At 36.9% G+C, this 14,739-nt stretch overlaps 1 protein-coding gene across 1 annotated transcript; it reads left to right on the top strand.

Annotated features, from left to right (window-relative positions):
- The first annotated feature begins 10,297 nt into the window (after positions 1 to 10,297).
- On the top strand, positions 10,298 to 14,353 carry LOC140618256 (beta-defensin 22-like). The gene is made up of 2 exons (XM_072800448.1): positions 10,298 to 10,454; positions 14,092 to 14,353. Exons 1-2 carry the CDS (start codon positions 10,397 to 10,399, stop codon positions 14,337 to 14,339), a joined length of 306 nt encoding a protein of 101 aa, XP_072656549.1. The 5' UTR covers positions 10,298 to 10,396; the 3' UTR covers positions 14,340 to 14,353.
- Positions 14,354 to 14,739: the final 386 nt, after the last annotated feature.

Here is a 14,739-nt window from a genome sequence, read left to right as displayed (position 1 = left end):
AGAGAAATGCCACTGATTTCTGGGCATTGATTTTGTATCCTGCCTCACTGCCAAATTGCTGTATGAGTTCTAGCAATCTTAGGGTGGAGTCTTTTGGGTTTTCTTTTTTTTAATTTTTTAATTTTAATTTTTAATTTTTTTGATTGGAGTTCAATTTGCCAACATATAGCATATCACCCAGTGCTCATCCCGTCAAGTGTCCCCCTCAGTGCCCGTCACCCAGTCATCCCAACCCCCCGCCCACCTCCCTTTCCACTACCCCTTGTTTGTTTCCCAGAGTTAGGAGTCTCTCATGTTCTGTTTCCCTCACTGATATTTCCCACACATTTTCTCTCCTTTCCCTTTATTCCCTTTCACTATTTTTTATATTCCCCAAATGAATGAGACCATATGATGTTTGTCCTTCTCTGATTGACTTATTTCACTCAGCATAATACCCTCCAGTTTCCATCCACATTGAAGCAAATGGTGGGTATTTGTTGTTTCTAGTGGCTGAGTAATATTTCTTTTGGTTTTTCTATGTACAGTATCATGTCATCTGCAAAGAGGGAGAGTTTGAGTTCTTCTTTGCCAATTTGAATGCCTTTTATTTCTTTTTGTTGTCTGATTGCTGAGGCTATGACTTCTAGTACTATGTTAAATAACAGTGGTGAGAGTGGACAACCCTGTCGTGTTCCTGATCTTAGGGAAATGGCTCTGTTTTTCCCCATTGAGAATGATAGTTGCTCAAAATGGATGAAAGATCTAAATGTGAGACAAGAATCCATCAAAATACTAGAGGAGAACACAGGCAACACCCTTTTCAAACTTGGCCGTAGTAACTTCTTGCAAGATACATCTATGAAGACAAGGGAAACAAAAGCAAAAAATGAATTATTGGGATTTAAGATAAAAAGCTTCTGCACAGCAAAAGAAACAGTCAACAAAACTAAAAAACAACCTACTGAATGGAAGAAGATATTTGCAAATGACATATCAGATAAAGGGCTAGTATCCAAGATCTATAAAGAACTCATTAAACTCAACACCCAAGAAACAAACAATCCAATCATGAAATGGGCAGAAGATATGAACAGATACTTCACCAAAGAAGACATAGGCATGGCCAACAAGCACATGAGAAAATGCTCTGCATTCTCTTTTTTCCTGCATGACCAGTCTTCCTCTCTATATACCTCTTTCACACACGCACACACACAATACACACAATTAGACGTGCATCAGTTTAGGTAATTTGATATGTTTATAATATTGAGTATTTTAATTCATGAACAAATTATATCCTCACCTTAGATGTATTTTTACATTCCTCTCAAAAAATTAGTATTTTTAGTATATAAATATAGAACATATGTTAGATCTATTTTTGAAAAGTGTCTAATTCTGAAAGCACTATAAATTGTGGGGGTTTTTTAGGATTCATTTAATTTATTTAATTGAGAGACAGTGTGTGCACAAGTGGGAGAGGTACAGAGGGAGATGGATGAAGATACTCTCTAGCAGACTCCCCACTAAGCAATCAGCCAGACACTGGGCTTGATCTCAGACCATGAGCCAAAATCGAATCCAACACTTAACTGACTGAGCCACCCAGGTGCCCCTATAAATTGATTTTATAAAGATTTCACTTTTTTACTTCTTTGTTGCTGACATGTAAAACAGAGGTTGATTATTTTATAGTCCTTTTATATCAAATGACCTTACAAAATTCATTTTTAGGGGCGCCTGGGTGGCTCAGTGATTGAGCATCTGCCTTTGGTTTAGGGCATGATCCTGGAGTTCTGGGACTGAGTCCCACATGGGGCTTCCTGAGTGAGAGGAACCTGCTTCTCCCTCTGCCTATGCCTCTGCCTCTCTCTGTGTGTCTCTCATGAATAAATAAAACCTAAAAAAAAATTTCATGTTTACATTCTAATAATTTCCAAATTCTTTTTCATTTTTTACATGATATGTAATCATGTCATTAAATAAATGACAGATTTGTCCTTTCCTTTCCAAACTTATGCTTTCTAATTATTATCACACAATATAGTATTCCCGGTATAATATTTTGAATCATTTTGATTTCAAGGAAAATCTTTATGTAATCAACCATGAAGTATTGTACTTTCTGTTCTTTTAAGCTACTCTAGCTAAAATTTAAATCATTTTTTAAGCTAGACTAAAAAAGTTCCCCTCCTATTCCTAGCTTAAGAAATATTTCATCATGAATTGCTGCTGAAAATTTTTAAATGTTTAACTACTCAAAGTTTTATACCTACTTACTCTTCACAATGTATATGATTTATAATTGCTGATAGCTTTATCAAAACTTCATAGTCATCATATTTCTCTTTGAATGTGTGGTAGGGTATCAGTGGCTTTAATCTGAGCTTCCCTGGCAACTAATGAAGTTGAGTACCTTTTCATATATTTATTGGCCATTGACACATCCTCTTTTGTTAAGTGTTCAAAGTTTTGGTCAGTTTTTTTTTTTTTTTATTGGGTTGATATTTCTCTTACAGATGCATATTTTCAAAATACTTCATATATTAGTCCTTCATCAGATATATGTATCGTGAATATTTGCTCCCACTCTATGTCTTTCTACTCCTTTACTGGTGTGAAATTATGACCAGAAATTCTAGATTGTAATAAATTTAAAATTCTATTTTTCCTTTATATATATTTTTACTTTCTATAGCTGATTTCAGTTGTATTGAAAACTTTCTCCTCTGCTTTTTTCTAGAATCTTTGTTCTTTTATTTTTCACATTTATACCTGCAACCATTTATATTGATTGTATAAGGTATGAAAGAAGAATCAAGGTTAATTTTCTGCTATATGTCAAGTCACCCAGGTACAATTTACTGAAAACAACATTGGTTATTCAGTTGGCTGCAGTGTTGCCTTTGCAATAATCAAGGAACTACATAAGAATATCCATGATTCTGTTACTAGTATAACTATATCCTTTCTTATAATTCTTTTATCTTGTTATTGGATATATAGTCTCCAGTTTTGTACTTTTAGATTTATGCCTAGATTTTGAAGTTTTTACTACTAGCATTTTTTAAAATTTCTGATTCTACTTGTATTTGCTAATCTATGGAAAACACAATTGATTGTTTATAGTTTTATAACTTTATTTATTAAATTCAGTATATTATTTGCACATTACTTTGTATTTTCTATGGTAACAGTTACTGTGAAAATTGTTTCCCATAATAAAACCTATGTGTATGGGACATCTAGGTGGCTCAGTGGTTGAGCACATGCCTTTGGCTCAGGGTGTGATCCCAGGGTCCCCGGAAAGAGCCTCACATTGGGCTCCTTGCAGGGAGTCTGTTTCTCCCTCTGCCTATCTCTGCCTCTCTCTGTGTGTCTCTCATGAATAAATAAATAAAAATTTAAAAAAAAAAGCTATGTGTATATGTCAAGGTTTGATTTCTATCTCCCTTGCCCAAGAACAGCATCAAAACAGTTTTTTAATTAACTACAATTATCAGGCCATCAGATTAAAACTAACTTGTATGTCCAACTTACTTTCTATATTAACTTTCCTTCACTTTTGGCCAGACTTCTTTACTTATTCATCAGTCCCATAATGTTTTCTAGATACTGTAAAAAGTGTTACCATACTTTTCAGTTATTTTAAACTAAAGGATAGCTCTGAATAGCCCACCAATAATGTGAAATGGAAACCCACCAAATTTATTTTTTAATTAATTAATTTTGTTTTAGATTTTTTAAAATTTAAATTCAGTTTTTTGTATATTTTTTATTGGAGTTCAATTTGCCAACATATAGTATAACACCCAGGTTATTTTTAATGAAAATGTTAGGATTTTTCTTGTGCCTAAGATGGAATCAAAAGGACTGGATTTACTCACTCAACTCAAACAACCTAAAAATTGGACAAAATATGACACAATAATTTTAAATCATTGAGGAATAGGAAGCTCAAGAAGTGACTCCCAAGAAAAGGCAAAGTAACAAAGTAAAGCCTACATTTGCCCGCAGCTAACTGCTTGCAGAGATTTTCCAAGCTGTCATGCAGGGAGGGAAAAGCCAACAAAGCTTGGAAGTTTCCATGAGATGCAGAGACAGAGTTAAGGTCAGTTTTTACCAATTTTAACTATAGAGTCAATGTAATTCAAATCCAAATCCCAACAAGTTATTTTATGAGTACTGACAGACTGATTCTAAAGTTTACATGGAAAGGCAAAAGACTTAAAAGAGCCAGCACAATGTGAAGAAAGAAAAAATTGGAGAACTTACACTACTCAACTTTGAGATTTTCTATCAAGTGGCAGTAATCAAGACAGTGTGATATTGGTTAAAGAATAGACAGAGATCAATAGAACACCATAAAGAGCCCATAAATAGACCAAAACAAATACAGTTAACTGGCCTTTGATTAGGGAACAAACACAATCCAATGGGGGAAAAAGTGATGGTGGAACAACTGGACACACAAAAAATGAATCTATGCACACATCTGACACCTTTCACAAAAAATAGCTCAAAATGGATCCCATACCTGAATGCAAAGTGCAAAAGTACACAATTCCCGGAAGATAATATATGAAAAAATCTAGATTACCCTGGGTTTGGTGATGACTTTTTATATACAACACTAAAAGCATGATCCATGAAAAAAAAATTTAATGGAATTTATCAAAACTAAAAACTGGGGGCTCCTGGGTGACTCAGTCAGTTAAGTGGCTGACTCTTGATTTCAGCTAGGGTCAGGATCTCAGCAAGGGCTGAGCTCCTGCTCAGCAAGGAGTCTGCTTGAGGATTCTCTCTTTCTCTCTGCCCTTCTCTCACTCTCTCTCTAAAATAAAATTTAAAACCTTTAAAATTAATCAATTAATTAAATTAAAAACTGCTGATCTATGAAAAACACTTTTAAGAGAATGAAAAAATAAGCTACACATTAGAATATATTTGAAAACATGTATCTGATAAAGGACTTGTATCCAAAACATACAAAGAACTCTTAGAAGTCAACAGTAGGAAAACAGAGGACTAACATCTGTAAGATGGCTGAATAAAACACTTTCCTCTCATATCCCCTCTGAACAATAATTTGGCATCCATCCAAGAACAAAAATGCCTTTGTGGGAGTTTTGGAATCCAGATAAGAGATTGTGAAACCCTGGTGCAGTTGAAGACTTAGCAGAGCTGTTTTAAGAACACAGGCCAACACCCAAGTAACTGATTCACCAATCCTGGTCCCGGCTACAGACAAGGAAAAAGCTTCAATTTCTATGGACTTATCTGCAGCCCCACTGGTCTTGGTCCTGTCACCAGCACCATATATTAAGGAGCCCTTCAAGAGTCACACCCACTCATGCATAGGGTAATAGTCATCCAGAACTTGGTCTTGGCCATGCACCCAGAAAGTGGCCCAAGAACCAGCTCCAGCCCATACCAGCCCTATTACTGGATTCTAGCCCATCCCAGCCATCGTCCACAAACATTCCTGCTGGCACAAAGACCTGGTAGGAGACACTCCTGCCTGTCCCCCTGAAGTTTCTGAAAGGGCCTTATATTTGGTTCCAGGCCTCTCACAGCCACAGTCTGTCAGCAGTCCTAAGGATCTGGGACCCCAGTGGGAGACACTCCTGTCTGCATCTCCAGAGATCATAAACAATCTATAGATTTAATGAAATCCCTATCAAACCTAAATGGCATTTTTCACAGAAGTAGAAAACAATTCTAAAATTCATATGGAACAAATAGCCAAACCAATTTTGAGAAAGAACAAAGCTGGAGGCATCACACTTCCTGATTTCAAAACACATTACAAAACTACAGTAATTAAAACAGGTTGGTACTGGCATAAAGACATACATATAGACCAATGTCACAGAGTAGAGACCTCATAAATAAATCCATGCATAGGGCAGCCCCAGTGGCGCAGCGGTTTAGCGCAGCCTGCAGCCCAGGGCGTGATCCTAGAGACCCCGGGTCAAGTCCCACGTCAGGCTCTCTGTATGGTGCCTGCTTCTCCCTCTGCCTGTGTCTCTGCCTCTCTCTCTCTCTCTCTCTCTCTCTCTAAGAATAAATAAATAAAATATTTTAAAAAAATAAATAAATCCATGCATATATGGTCAACTGATCTTCAACAAGGGTGCCAAGGATACAGAATGGGGGAAAATAATAAATTCAACAAATGGCTTGAGAAAACTGTACATCCCCATGCAGAAGGATGAAATTGGACTCTTACCTTACACCATACACAAAAATCAATTCAAAATGGATTAAAAACTTAAATGTAAGGCCAGAAACTGTAAAATTCCTAGTAGAAAAATATAAGGGAAAGCTTCATGACATCGGTCTTGGCAATAATTTCATGGATATGACATCAAAAGTATAGGTAACAAAAGCAAAAATAGAAAAGTGGTACACTACATCAAACTAAAAATCTTCTGTACAGTATAGGATACAATCAACAGAGTAAAAAAACAACCTATGGAATGGCAGAAAATATTTGCAGACCATATACTGATAAAGGATTAATCTCCAAAATACATAAGGAACACCTAGAACTCAGCAGCAAAAAAAAAAAAAAAAAAAAAACACTAAGGACTCCATTTTAAGACGAATTAAGGAATGGCTAGACATTTCTCCAAAAAATACATACAAACAGGCAACAGGTACATGAAAAATTGCTCAACATCACTAATCATCAAGGAAATACCAATCAAAACCACAGTGATATATCACCTCATATCTGTCAGGATGGTTATTGTCAAAAAAAAAAAAAAAAGCAAAAGACAAGTGTTAGTGAGGTCGTGGAGAAAGTAGAACCCTGCACACTGTTGGTGGGAATGCAAAATGGTATAGCCACTATGGAAAACAGTAAGGAGGTTCCTCAGATAAATAAAAATAGAACTACTAAAAAAAAAAAAAATAGAACTACTATATGATCAAGAAATCCCACTTCTGGATATTTATCCAAAAGAATTGAAATTAGGATCTCAAATAGATATAGGTGTTGCAGATATTGTTGCAGCACTATTTAAAACAGCTAAAGTGTGAATAGCCTGTTCACAATTAACTAAACAACCTAAGTCTCTACCAACAGATCAACAGATAAAGAAAATGTGGTACAGGGCATTATGATAAATAAATCAGAGAAAGACAAACACTGTATGATCTCATTTATATGTGGAATCTAAAAAAAATCAAACTCATAGAAAAAGAGACCAGATTTATGGTTACCAGAGGGTGAAGGATATATGCATTACATTAATTCTGGTGATAGTTTCACAAGTGCTTACCTGTTCAAACTCATCAAACTGTACACTTTAAATAATGCTTTTCAATGTACTTCAATTATATCTCAGTAACTTTAAATAATAAAAAACAAAAATTCCCCACAAAGAATAAAATCTCTAGGACCTTACCTCCAGTAACAATCCACAGGACTACTCATAAGAATTTTTTTTCATAAGAATTTTTAATAACACAAATAAAATCCTCTTTGAATGTCTGCCTCTAACTCAGTCAGAAAACTACTGTCAGAATGATATGTCTTGTACTCTTTTAGTTAATCCATTTACCTATATACAACACATACAACTTTTTCACATAAATTAGAATCATTACTCTACATGTTGTTCTGCAAGGTTGCTCCTTCATTCAAAAATGTCTAGACAAAATCTCTGCACTCCTCTAACAGATGTAAAGCATTGGGTGGCAGAGCAGTTGAGTGTCTGCCTTCCACTCAGGGTGTGATTCCAGGGGCCAGGGACCAAGTCCCGCATCAGGCTCCCTACAAGGAGCCTGCTTCTCCCTCTGCCTGTGTCTCTGCCTCTCTCTGTGTCTCTCTCATGAATAAATAAATAAAGTCTTTTTTAAAAAGATGTAAAGCACTAAAATATATGTATGCACTTTATTTTACAATGATCTGTTTTAGGACTTCAATGAGAACTTAAAGACATCATTGTACATGTATTTTTGAGCACTGATTTATTTCTTTAAAAAAATTTGTAAATTGCTAGATTAACAATAAAGTATTAACTTTTTCATTGAACAAACAACTTCTTAGGTACATCTCTATGCACAGAACTAACACAAAGAAAGAATAATATGTAGTTAGTATTCAAACATCCACTGTATTTTTTTATTTGCCAACATATAGCATACCACCCAGTGCTCATCCTGCCAAGTGCCCCCCTCAATGCCCATCACCCAGTCACCCCAACCCCCCGCCCACTTCCTCTTCCACTACCCCTTGCTCATTTCCCAGAGTTAGGTGTCTCTCATGTTTTGTCACCCTCACTGATATTTTCACCCATTTTCTCTCCTTTCCCTTTATTCCCTTTCCCTTTCACTAATTTTTATATTCCCCAAATGAATGAGACCATATAATGTTTGTCCTTTTCCGATTGACTTATTTCACTCAGCATAATACCCTCCAGGTCCCTCCACGTAGAAGCAAATAGACGGTATTTGTTGTTTCTAATGGCTGAGTAACATTGCATTGTATACATAGACCACAGCTTCTGTATCCATTCATCTTTTGATGGACACTGAGGCTCCTTCCACAGTTTGGCTATTGTGCACATTGCTGCTATAAACATTGGGGTGCAGGTGTCCTGGCTTTTCACTGCATCTGTATCTTTGGGGTAAATCCCCAGCAGTGCAATCGCTGGGTCATAGGGCAGACCTATTTTTAACTCTTTGAGGAACCTCCACACAGTTTTCCAGAGGGGCTGCACCAGTTCACATTCCCACCAACAGTGCAAGAGGGTTCCCCTTTCTCCACATCCTCTCCAACATTTGTGGTTTCCTGCCTTGTTAATTTTCCCCATTCTCACTGGTGTGAGGTGGTATCTCATTGTGGTTTTGATTTGTATTTCCCTGATGGCAGGTGATGCAGAGCATTTTCTCATGTGCTTGTTGGCCATGTCTATGTCTTCCTCTGTGAGATTTCTCTTCATGTCTTTTGCCCATTTCATGATTGGATTGTTTGTTTCTTTGCTGTTGAGTTTAATAAGTTCTTTATAGATCTTGGATACTAGCCCTTTATCTGATAGGTCATTTGCAAAGATCTTCTCCCATTCTGTAGGTTGTTTTTTAGTTTTGTTGACTGTTTCTTTTGCTGTGCAGAAGCTTCTTATCTTGATGAAGTCCCAATAATTCATTTTTGCTTTTGTTTCTCTTGCCTTCATGGATGTATCTTGCAAGAAGTTACTGTGGCCAAGTTCAAAAAGGGTGTTGCCTGGGTTCTCCTTTAGGATTTTGATGGAATCTTGTCTCACATTTAGATCTTTCATCCATTTTGAGTTTATCTTTGTGTATGGTGTAAGAGAATGGTCCAGTTTCATTCTTTTGCATGTGGATGTCCAATATTCCCAGCACCATTTATTGAAGAGACTGTCCTTTTTCCAGTGGATAGTCTTTCCTGCTTTGTCGAATATTAGTTGACTATAAAGTTGAGGGTCCACTTCTGGATTCTCTATTTTGTTCCACTGATCTATGTGTCTGTTTTTGTGCCAGTACCACACTGTCTTGATGACCACAGTTTTGTAGTACCACCTGAAATCTGGCATTGTGATGCCCCCAGCTATGGTTTTCTTTTTTAATATTCCCCTGGCAATAATAATAATAATAATATTCCCCTGGCTATTTGGGGTCTTTTCTGATTCCACACAAATCTTAAGATGATTTGCTCCAATTCTCTGAAGAAAGTCCATGGTATTTAGATAGGGATTGCATTAAATGTGTAAATTGCCCTGGGTAACATTGACATTTTCACAATATTTATTCTTCCAATCCATGAGCATGGAATATTTTTCCATCCCTTTGTGTCTTCCTCAATTTCTTTCAGAAGTTTTCTGTAGTTTTTAGGGTATAGATCCTTTATCTCTTTGGTTAGGTTTATTCCTAGGTATCTTATGCTTTTGGGTGCAATTGTAAATGGGATTGACTCCTTCATTTCTCTTTCTTTAGTCTCTTTGTTAGTGTATAGAAATTGTATTTTAGGAAAAGAGACAGCCTGGTGAACAGATAGCCACAATGCAGTAAGGTAAATACCCTTGGAACCAAAACAGGAGGACTGTGAAAAAACAGATAGGAGTACCCAGCCTTGGGGGAGCAGTATAAATTCTTCTTGTGTTTTTCTCTCCAGATTGTCATACACTTCAGTGGATGTTGCACCTAGTCTTCTAAGTCCTTCTCTTTCCCTCAAGGCATGCCTAGAATAGGGCTCTTGAATAGTGATGCCTCAATTAGAGCGAGTGGTCAATGGACTGAAGTTATGTTTGGCACAGTATCCTATATCCTACTGGTCTACTGGTTGAGCCCAACCCTATCTAGGGAGGACAATAAAGACCTGTGTGCAGTCACACTGAATAGAGAGTTCTGGACTCCATAGAACCTACGTGTTTCAGGAGCCATGAAGTCCCTATTGTTCACTCTTTCAAGCTTCATGCTCCTGACCCAGTTGGTCTCAGGTAAACAGAATCTTGGGGGTAAAAATGTTAGCCCAGAACAGGGTCCTAGATATGAAATTCCTATTAGCAAACATCCATGGGAGTAGGGGCAGGATTCTTGCTGGGAGGGGGATGCTAAGGTTTGCCCTACTTCTTCAGAACATCTCTATTATAAGAGACCTCTAAGCTCCCACAACAGAGCAGTGTCTATGGTTGGCAGTTAAGGAGAATACTGAGAATCCAAATGTAGAGATGGTCCTGATGTTCCAAAACCGCCTCTATCCTATCACTCAGGGCCAGTTCAGGCCAACCCTGACTCACTTCACTTTGTATGGCACCAAGTATTACTCTTAAAGTAATAAGTCTGCAATATTACTTCTTCTGATTTTCTTAGTCTTACAGAGAAAGTCTCCCATTTTTTTAATTCTTGGATGTGATTAACAGGACAGGAAAGACTATTTCTAAATATCTATAGGACTGTAAGGTGGATAAGGAAAGAAACATTGTGAGTGAACATAGGGAAAAGATTCAAGACTGTTGGAAATCCTATGCCAAATTTCAGCTCTATGTGTATAACATTGCTATCTTTTAATTAATTCTATAGTTTATATTTATAAAACTAAGACTAGAACACTAGAAATGTTTTAGAAATAAAGAAATTGGCCACCATTCCACCACTGCTCACATTTTAAAAGTTGTTACCAATGGATATATGAATGTATAATCTTTTTTAACTTAAGGTTGTAGCAGTAAAACTTCTGTTTTTACTGATTTATTAGAAGCAAAAAAATTTTCATTGGCATGTTGTCAAATCTATTAGTATTTCCTTTGCATTCTTCCATTAGCTTAGAAAGTTCTCTATGTTGAGGATAGTTTGTGCACCATGCTTACTGTGTTGTCTTGTTTTTATTTTAATTTCTGCATAATTAATATACAGTGTTATATTAGTTTCAGGTATACAATACAGTGATTGAACACTTCTATACATTGCTCGGTGCTCCTCATAATTGTACACTTCAGTCTCTATCACCCATCCCACCACGCCCCACCTCCTCTCTGTTATCCATTAGTTTGTTCTCTATAGGTAAGAGTCTGTCTTCTGGGCTATCTCTCTTTTTTTCTCCTTTTGTTCATTTGTTTTGTTTCTTAGATTCCACATACAAGTGAGATCACATGGTATTTGTCTTTCTCTAACTGGCTCACTTCACTTATTAGCACTGTACTCTCTAGATACATCCATGTTTTCTAATGGCACAAAAAAAGGGAAGAACTAACTTTGAGGTGGCATTTCCTAACAGATAGAAAATTGTATAACTCTATAGCCTGCCTCTAGGGAAAGTGTTTTAGGTTCTTTAGAATTTGCAGAACTGTTCAAATTGATGGTGGATAAGAGGAAATTAATAATGGCTGGAAGGCTGCCTCAGAAGATGTTTCAGATCTATTACATCCTTGAAATTCTATGAGTTTAGATTGCTGATTGCTGATTGTCCTCTGTCTCTGGGACATTGATGATATTCACCACACACTTGCATGGTGTCCTCTTTCTAAATCAAAGAACCTGAGAAAATTCCTCAGTTTCCTTTCTAGACACACACAAGCAATTCAGGATTATTCTACAAGATTATCCAAGTCTAACCCAAGATCTCTCTAGATTAGAGAGATGCAAGCCTAAGAAAGGACATTTGGAAGGAAGAATTAACAAAATACCAGGCCTCAAGGTAGATCAGAATGAAAAGGAGGGAAACTTGATCTGAGGTTTCCATTCACTTGTCCCAGTTGAAGAAGCAGAAGAAAAGCATTTGAATGTTATCTCCATGGAGATATTTGAGACGGAGAGAAAGAGGAGATCATGGAGAAAGGGACTAGAGAGAGTTTTTTTTTTCCTCTGTGTTTCTTTTTTTTTTTTAATTAATTTATTTTTTTTATTGGAGTTCAATTTGCCAACATATAGCATAACACCCAGGGCTAGAGAGACAGTTTAAAGTCAAAGGCCGGGCAGCCCCGGTGGTGCAGCCCTGGTGGTGCACCAGGGTGCACCAGGGTGTGATCCTGGAGACCCGGGATTGAGTCCCGCATCAGGCTCCTTGCATGGAGCCTGCGTCTCCCTCTGCCTGTGTCTCTACCTCTCTCTGTGTGTGTTTCTCATGAATAAATAAATAAATAAATCTTTAAAAAAAATAAATAAAGTCAAAGGCCATTCTGGAGACTCCTTACAGGTAAAAAAAAAAAAAAGAATAAAAACAGGAGATAAAGAAAAACCACGCAAAGAAGTCAAGCAATCTTTTCCAGTCTCAGAAATAGCAGTTCTTCCTTTACTCTTAGCCTTCACATACACTATTACTTCTTTGAACACTTTTCCAGATCTTCACATAGCTGGATCCCTTTCATCCATCCTTCCATCTAAGCTTGAATGTCATTTCTTAAGGGACAATTTCCTCAACAACCCCATGTAGAATCCTGATTTTATGAGTGAAGGCCCTTTCATATAGCCTTACATCTAGTATGTAAATTCATGTCCATAAACATCATGTATGTAAAATCTCATTTAATCCTCAGAGAATTAAGCAGCTGATAAAGGATACCAGTGGTGGTAATAGTCAGAAATCAAAAATTACTGCTCCATTTTCTTACTCTCTACTACATTCCATTATGTTTTTTAATTTGTTGCATTTATCACAATCTGTAGTTATTTTGTTTATTCACTTACATGTTTATTTTCTTTCCTCTCACCTCCCATGAAAGCTTCTCAGATCTTGTTTTCCTGTTCATTGTTTTATTCCCATCATTCTTGCAGCATTCTTAACATAGTAGGCACCCATTATATATGTGTTGATTGAATAGGAAAATGAGTTGAGCAACATAGGCCCCAGTGAGAAAGAGTTCTAACATCTCTTCAGGGCCTTCTATGTGTTATATCATGTGGGAGAAAATTTTTTATATGTGTATATAATATGTAAGCACACCTTGCAGAAGAATGGATCCCTAATGAATATATTCCTAGTAGAATGGCTTTTGGGTTTTTATTCCCAACATGTTGTAGAGTATATTTGTATCTCAATATTATATAGGTATAGATACATAGATATTCATATATATATAATTATATCACATTTAATAAGACAATGTATTAGACAAATCCAGTTACATTTCATATACAATTTGTAGAACCTCACAAACATGTAAAGACATTTTGAAAATCTCACCAAGCAGCAACAAAAGCCATGTGCACTTGGATGACAGTAAGAAGCATTACAGTGATGAATTGAGCATTTCATATTTCAAAATTTTCATATTTTACTTCTTTTTAGGTGGTTTATGTGTGTTTTAGTTACATTTTATGAAATTGGTTAGGGCTTTTGTTACTAGAAATAATGAGAGTATATATATATATACTCACATTAAAACAACAGGGAATAGATACCCAGTGAGTTTTTACATCCAGAATTTCAATTTCAGGAAGGCTCATACATACATCAAAATTCTGTGTGTAATATTTTTATAAAGTCTCATTTAATCCTCAGGGCAAGTCAGAGGAATAGGAAAAATATAACAATGCCACTAGTAAGGGACTTGAATAATCAGTGTTCAAAAAACTGTCATTTCTATCTTTTTGTGATAGGTCTCTGGTTTAAATAATCTATATAATTCCCTTACGCAGGTAATTGGTATGTGAGAAAGTGTGCAAACAAAACTGGAAATTGCAGGTCGGTGTGCAGACCGGGAGAGATGGCAACAGTGCCTCCTACTGGGATGTGCCCCAAAGAAAAAATGTGCTGCATCCTGTCTGCCTGCGGGGAAACCACAAAGACAACAAACTCGGCACAGGCTTCAGAAAGTTCAACGACTACCCCTGGCCCAAGGACATCCCCACGTGTCTCTCCTGAACTAAGATCCCTGCTTCATTAAAGCAAAGGGCTTTACTCTGGTGTCACTCTTCTTGCTACACCCTCTTGCCCTGCCACTCCATGCAACAATGTCTGGAAGGGCATCGCATCTCTTTAGCACCAGCAGGGCCAGGGGAGGGATGCAAATAAGGTAGAGGCCAGACACAAGTGAGGCTTGGGACAATGAGCTTGGGAACTGTCACTGAAGACAGTTCCCAGCCTGCAGGCCTACAATCTGCCTACAGCAGTGATTATCAAATTTAAAGCACATCAGAAACAGCTGGAGAGACTGGTAAAACAGATTTCTTGGCCTCATCTCCAGTTTCGGATTCTGTGGTAAGGCCTGAGGAATTATTATTACTCAGAAGTTCCAGGTGATGCCAATGTTTCTGGGCCAGGAACTACACTTTGAGAACCAATGG

This window comes from Canis lupus, chromosome 26, assembly GCF_048164855.1.
Source record: "Canis lupus baileyi chromosome 26, mCanLup2.hap1, whole genome shotgun sequence".
Lineage (NCBI taxonomy): Eukaryota > Metazoa > Chordata > Mammalia > Carnivora > Canidae > Canis > Canis lupus.
This window is presented reverse-complemented; position numbering and strand designations above follow the sequence as displayed.

Excerpts from the sequence above, each read along its gene's own strand:
- LOC140618256 (XM_072800448.1), top strand. The coding sequence starts at position 10,397 with ATGAAGTCCCTATTGTTCACTCTTTCAAGCTTCATGCTCCTGACCCAG. Across the intron at positions 10,455-14,091 it reads CCTGACCCAGTTGGTCTCAG|GTAATTGGTATGTGAGAAAG; the intron begins GTAAACAGAATC and ends TCCCTTACGCAG.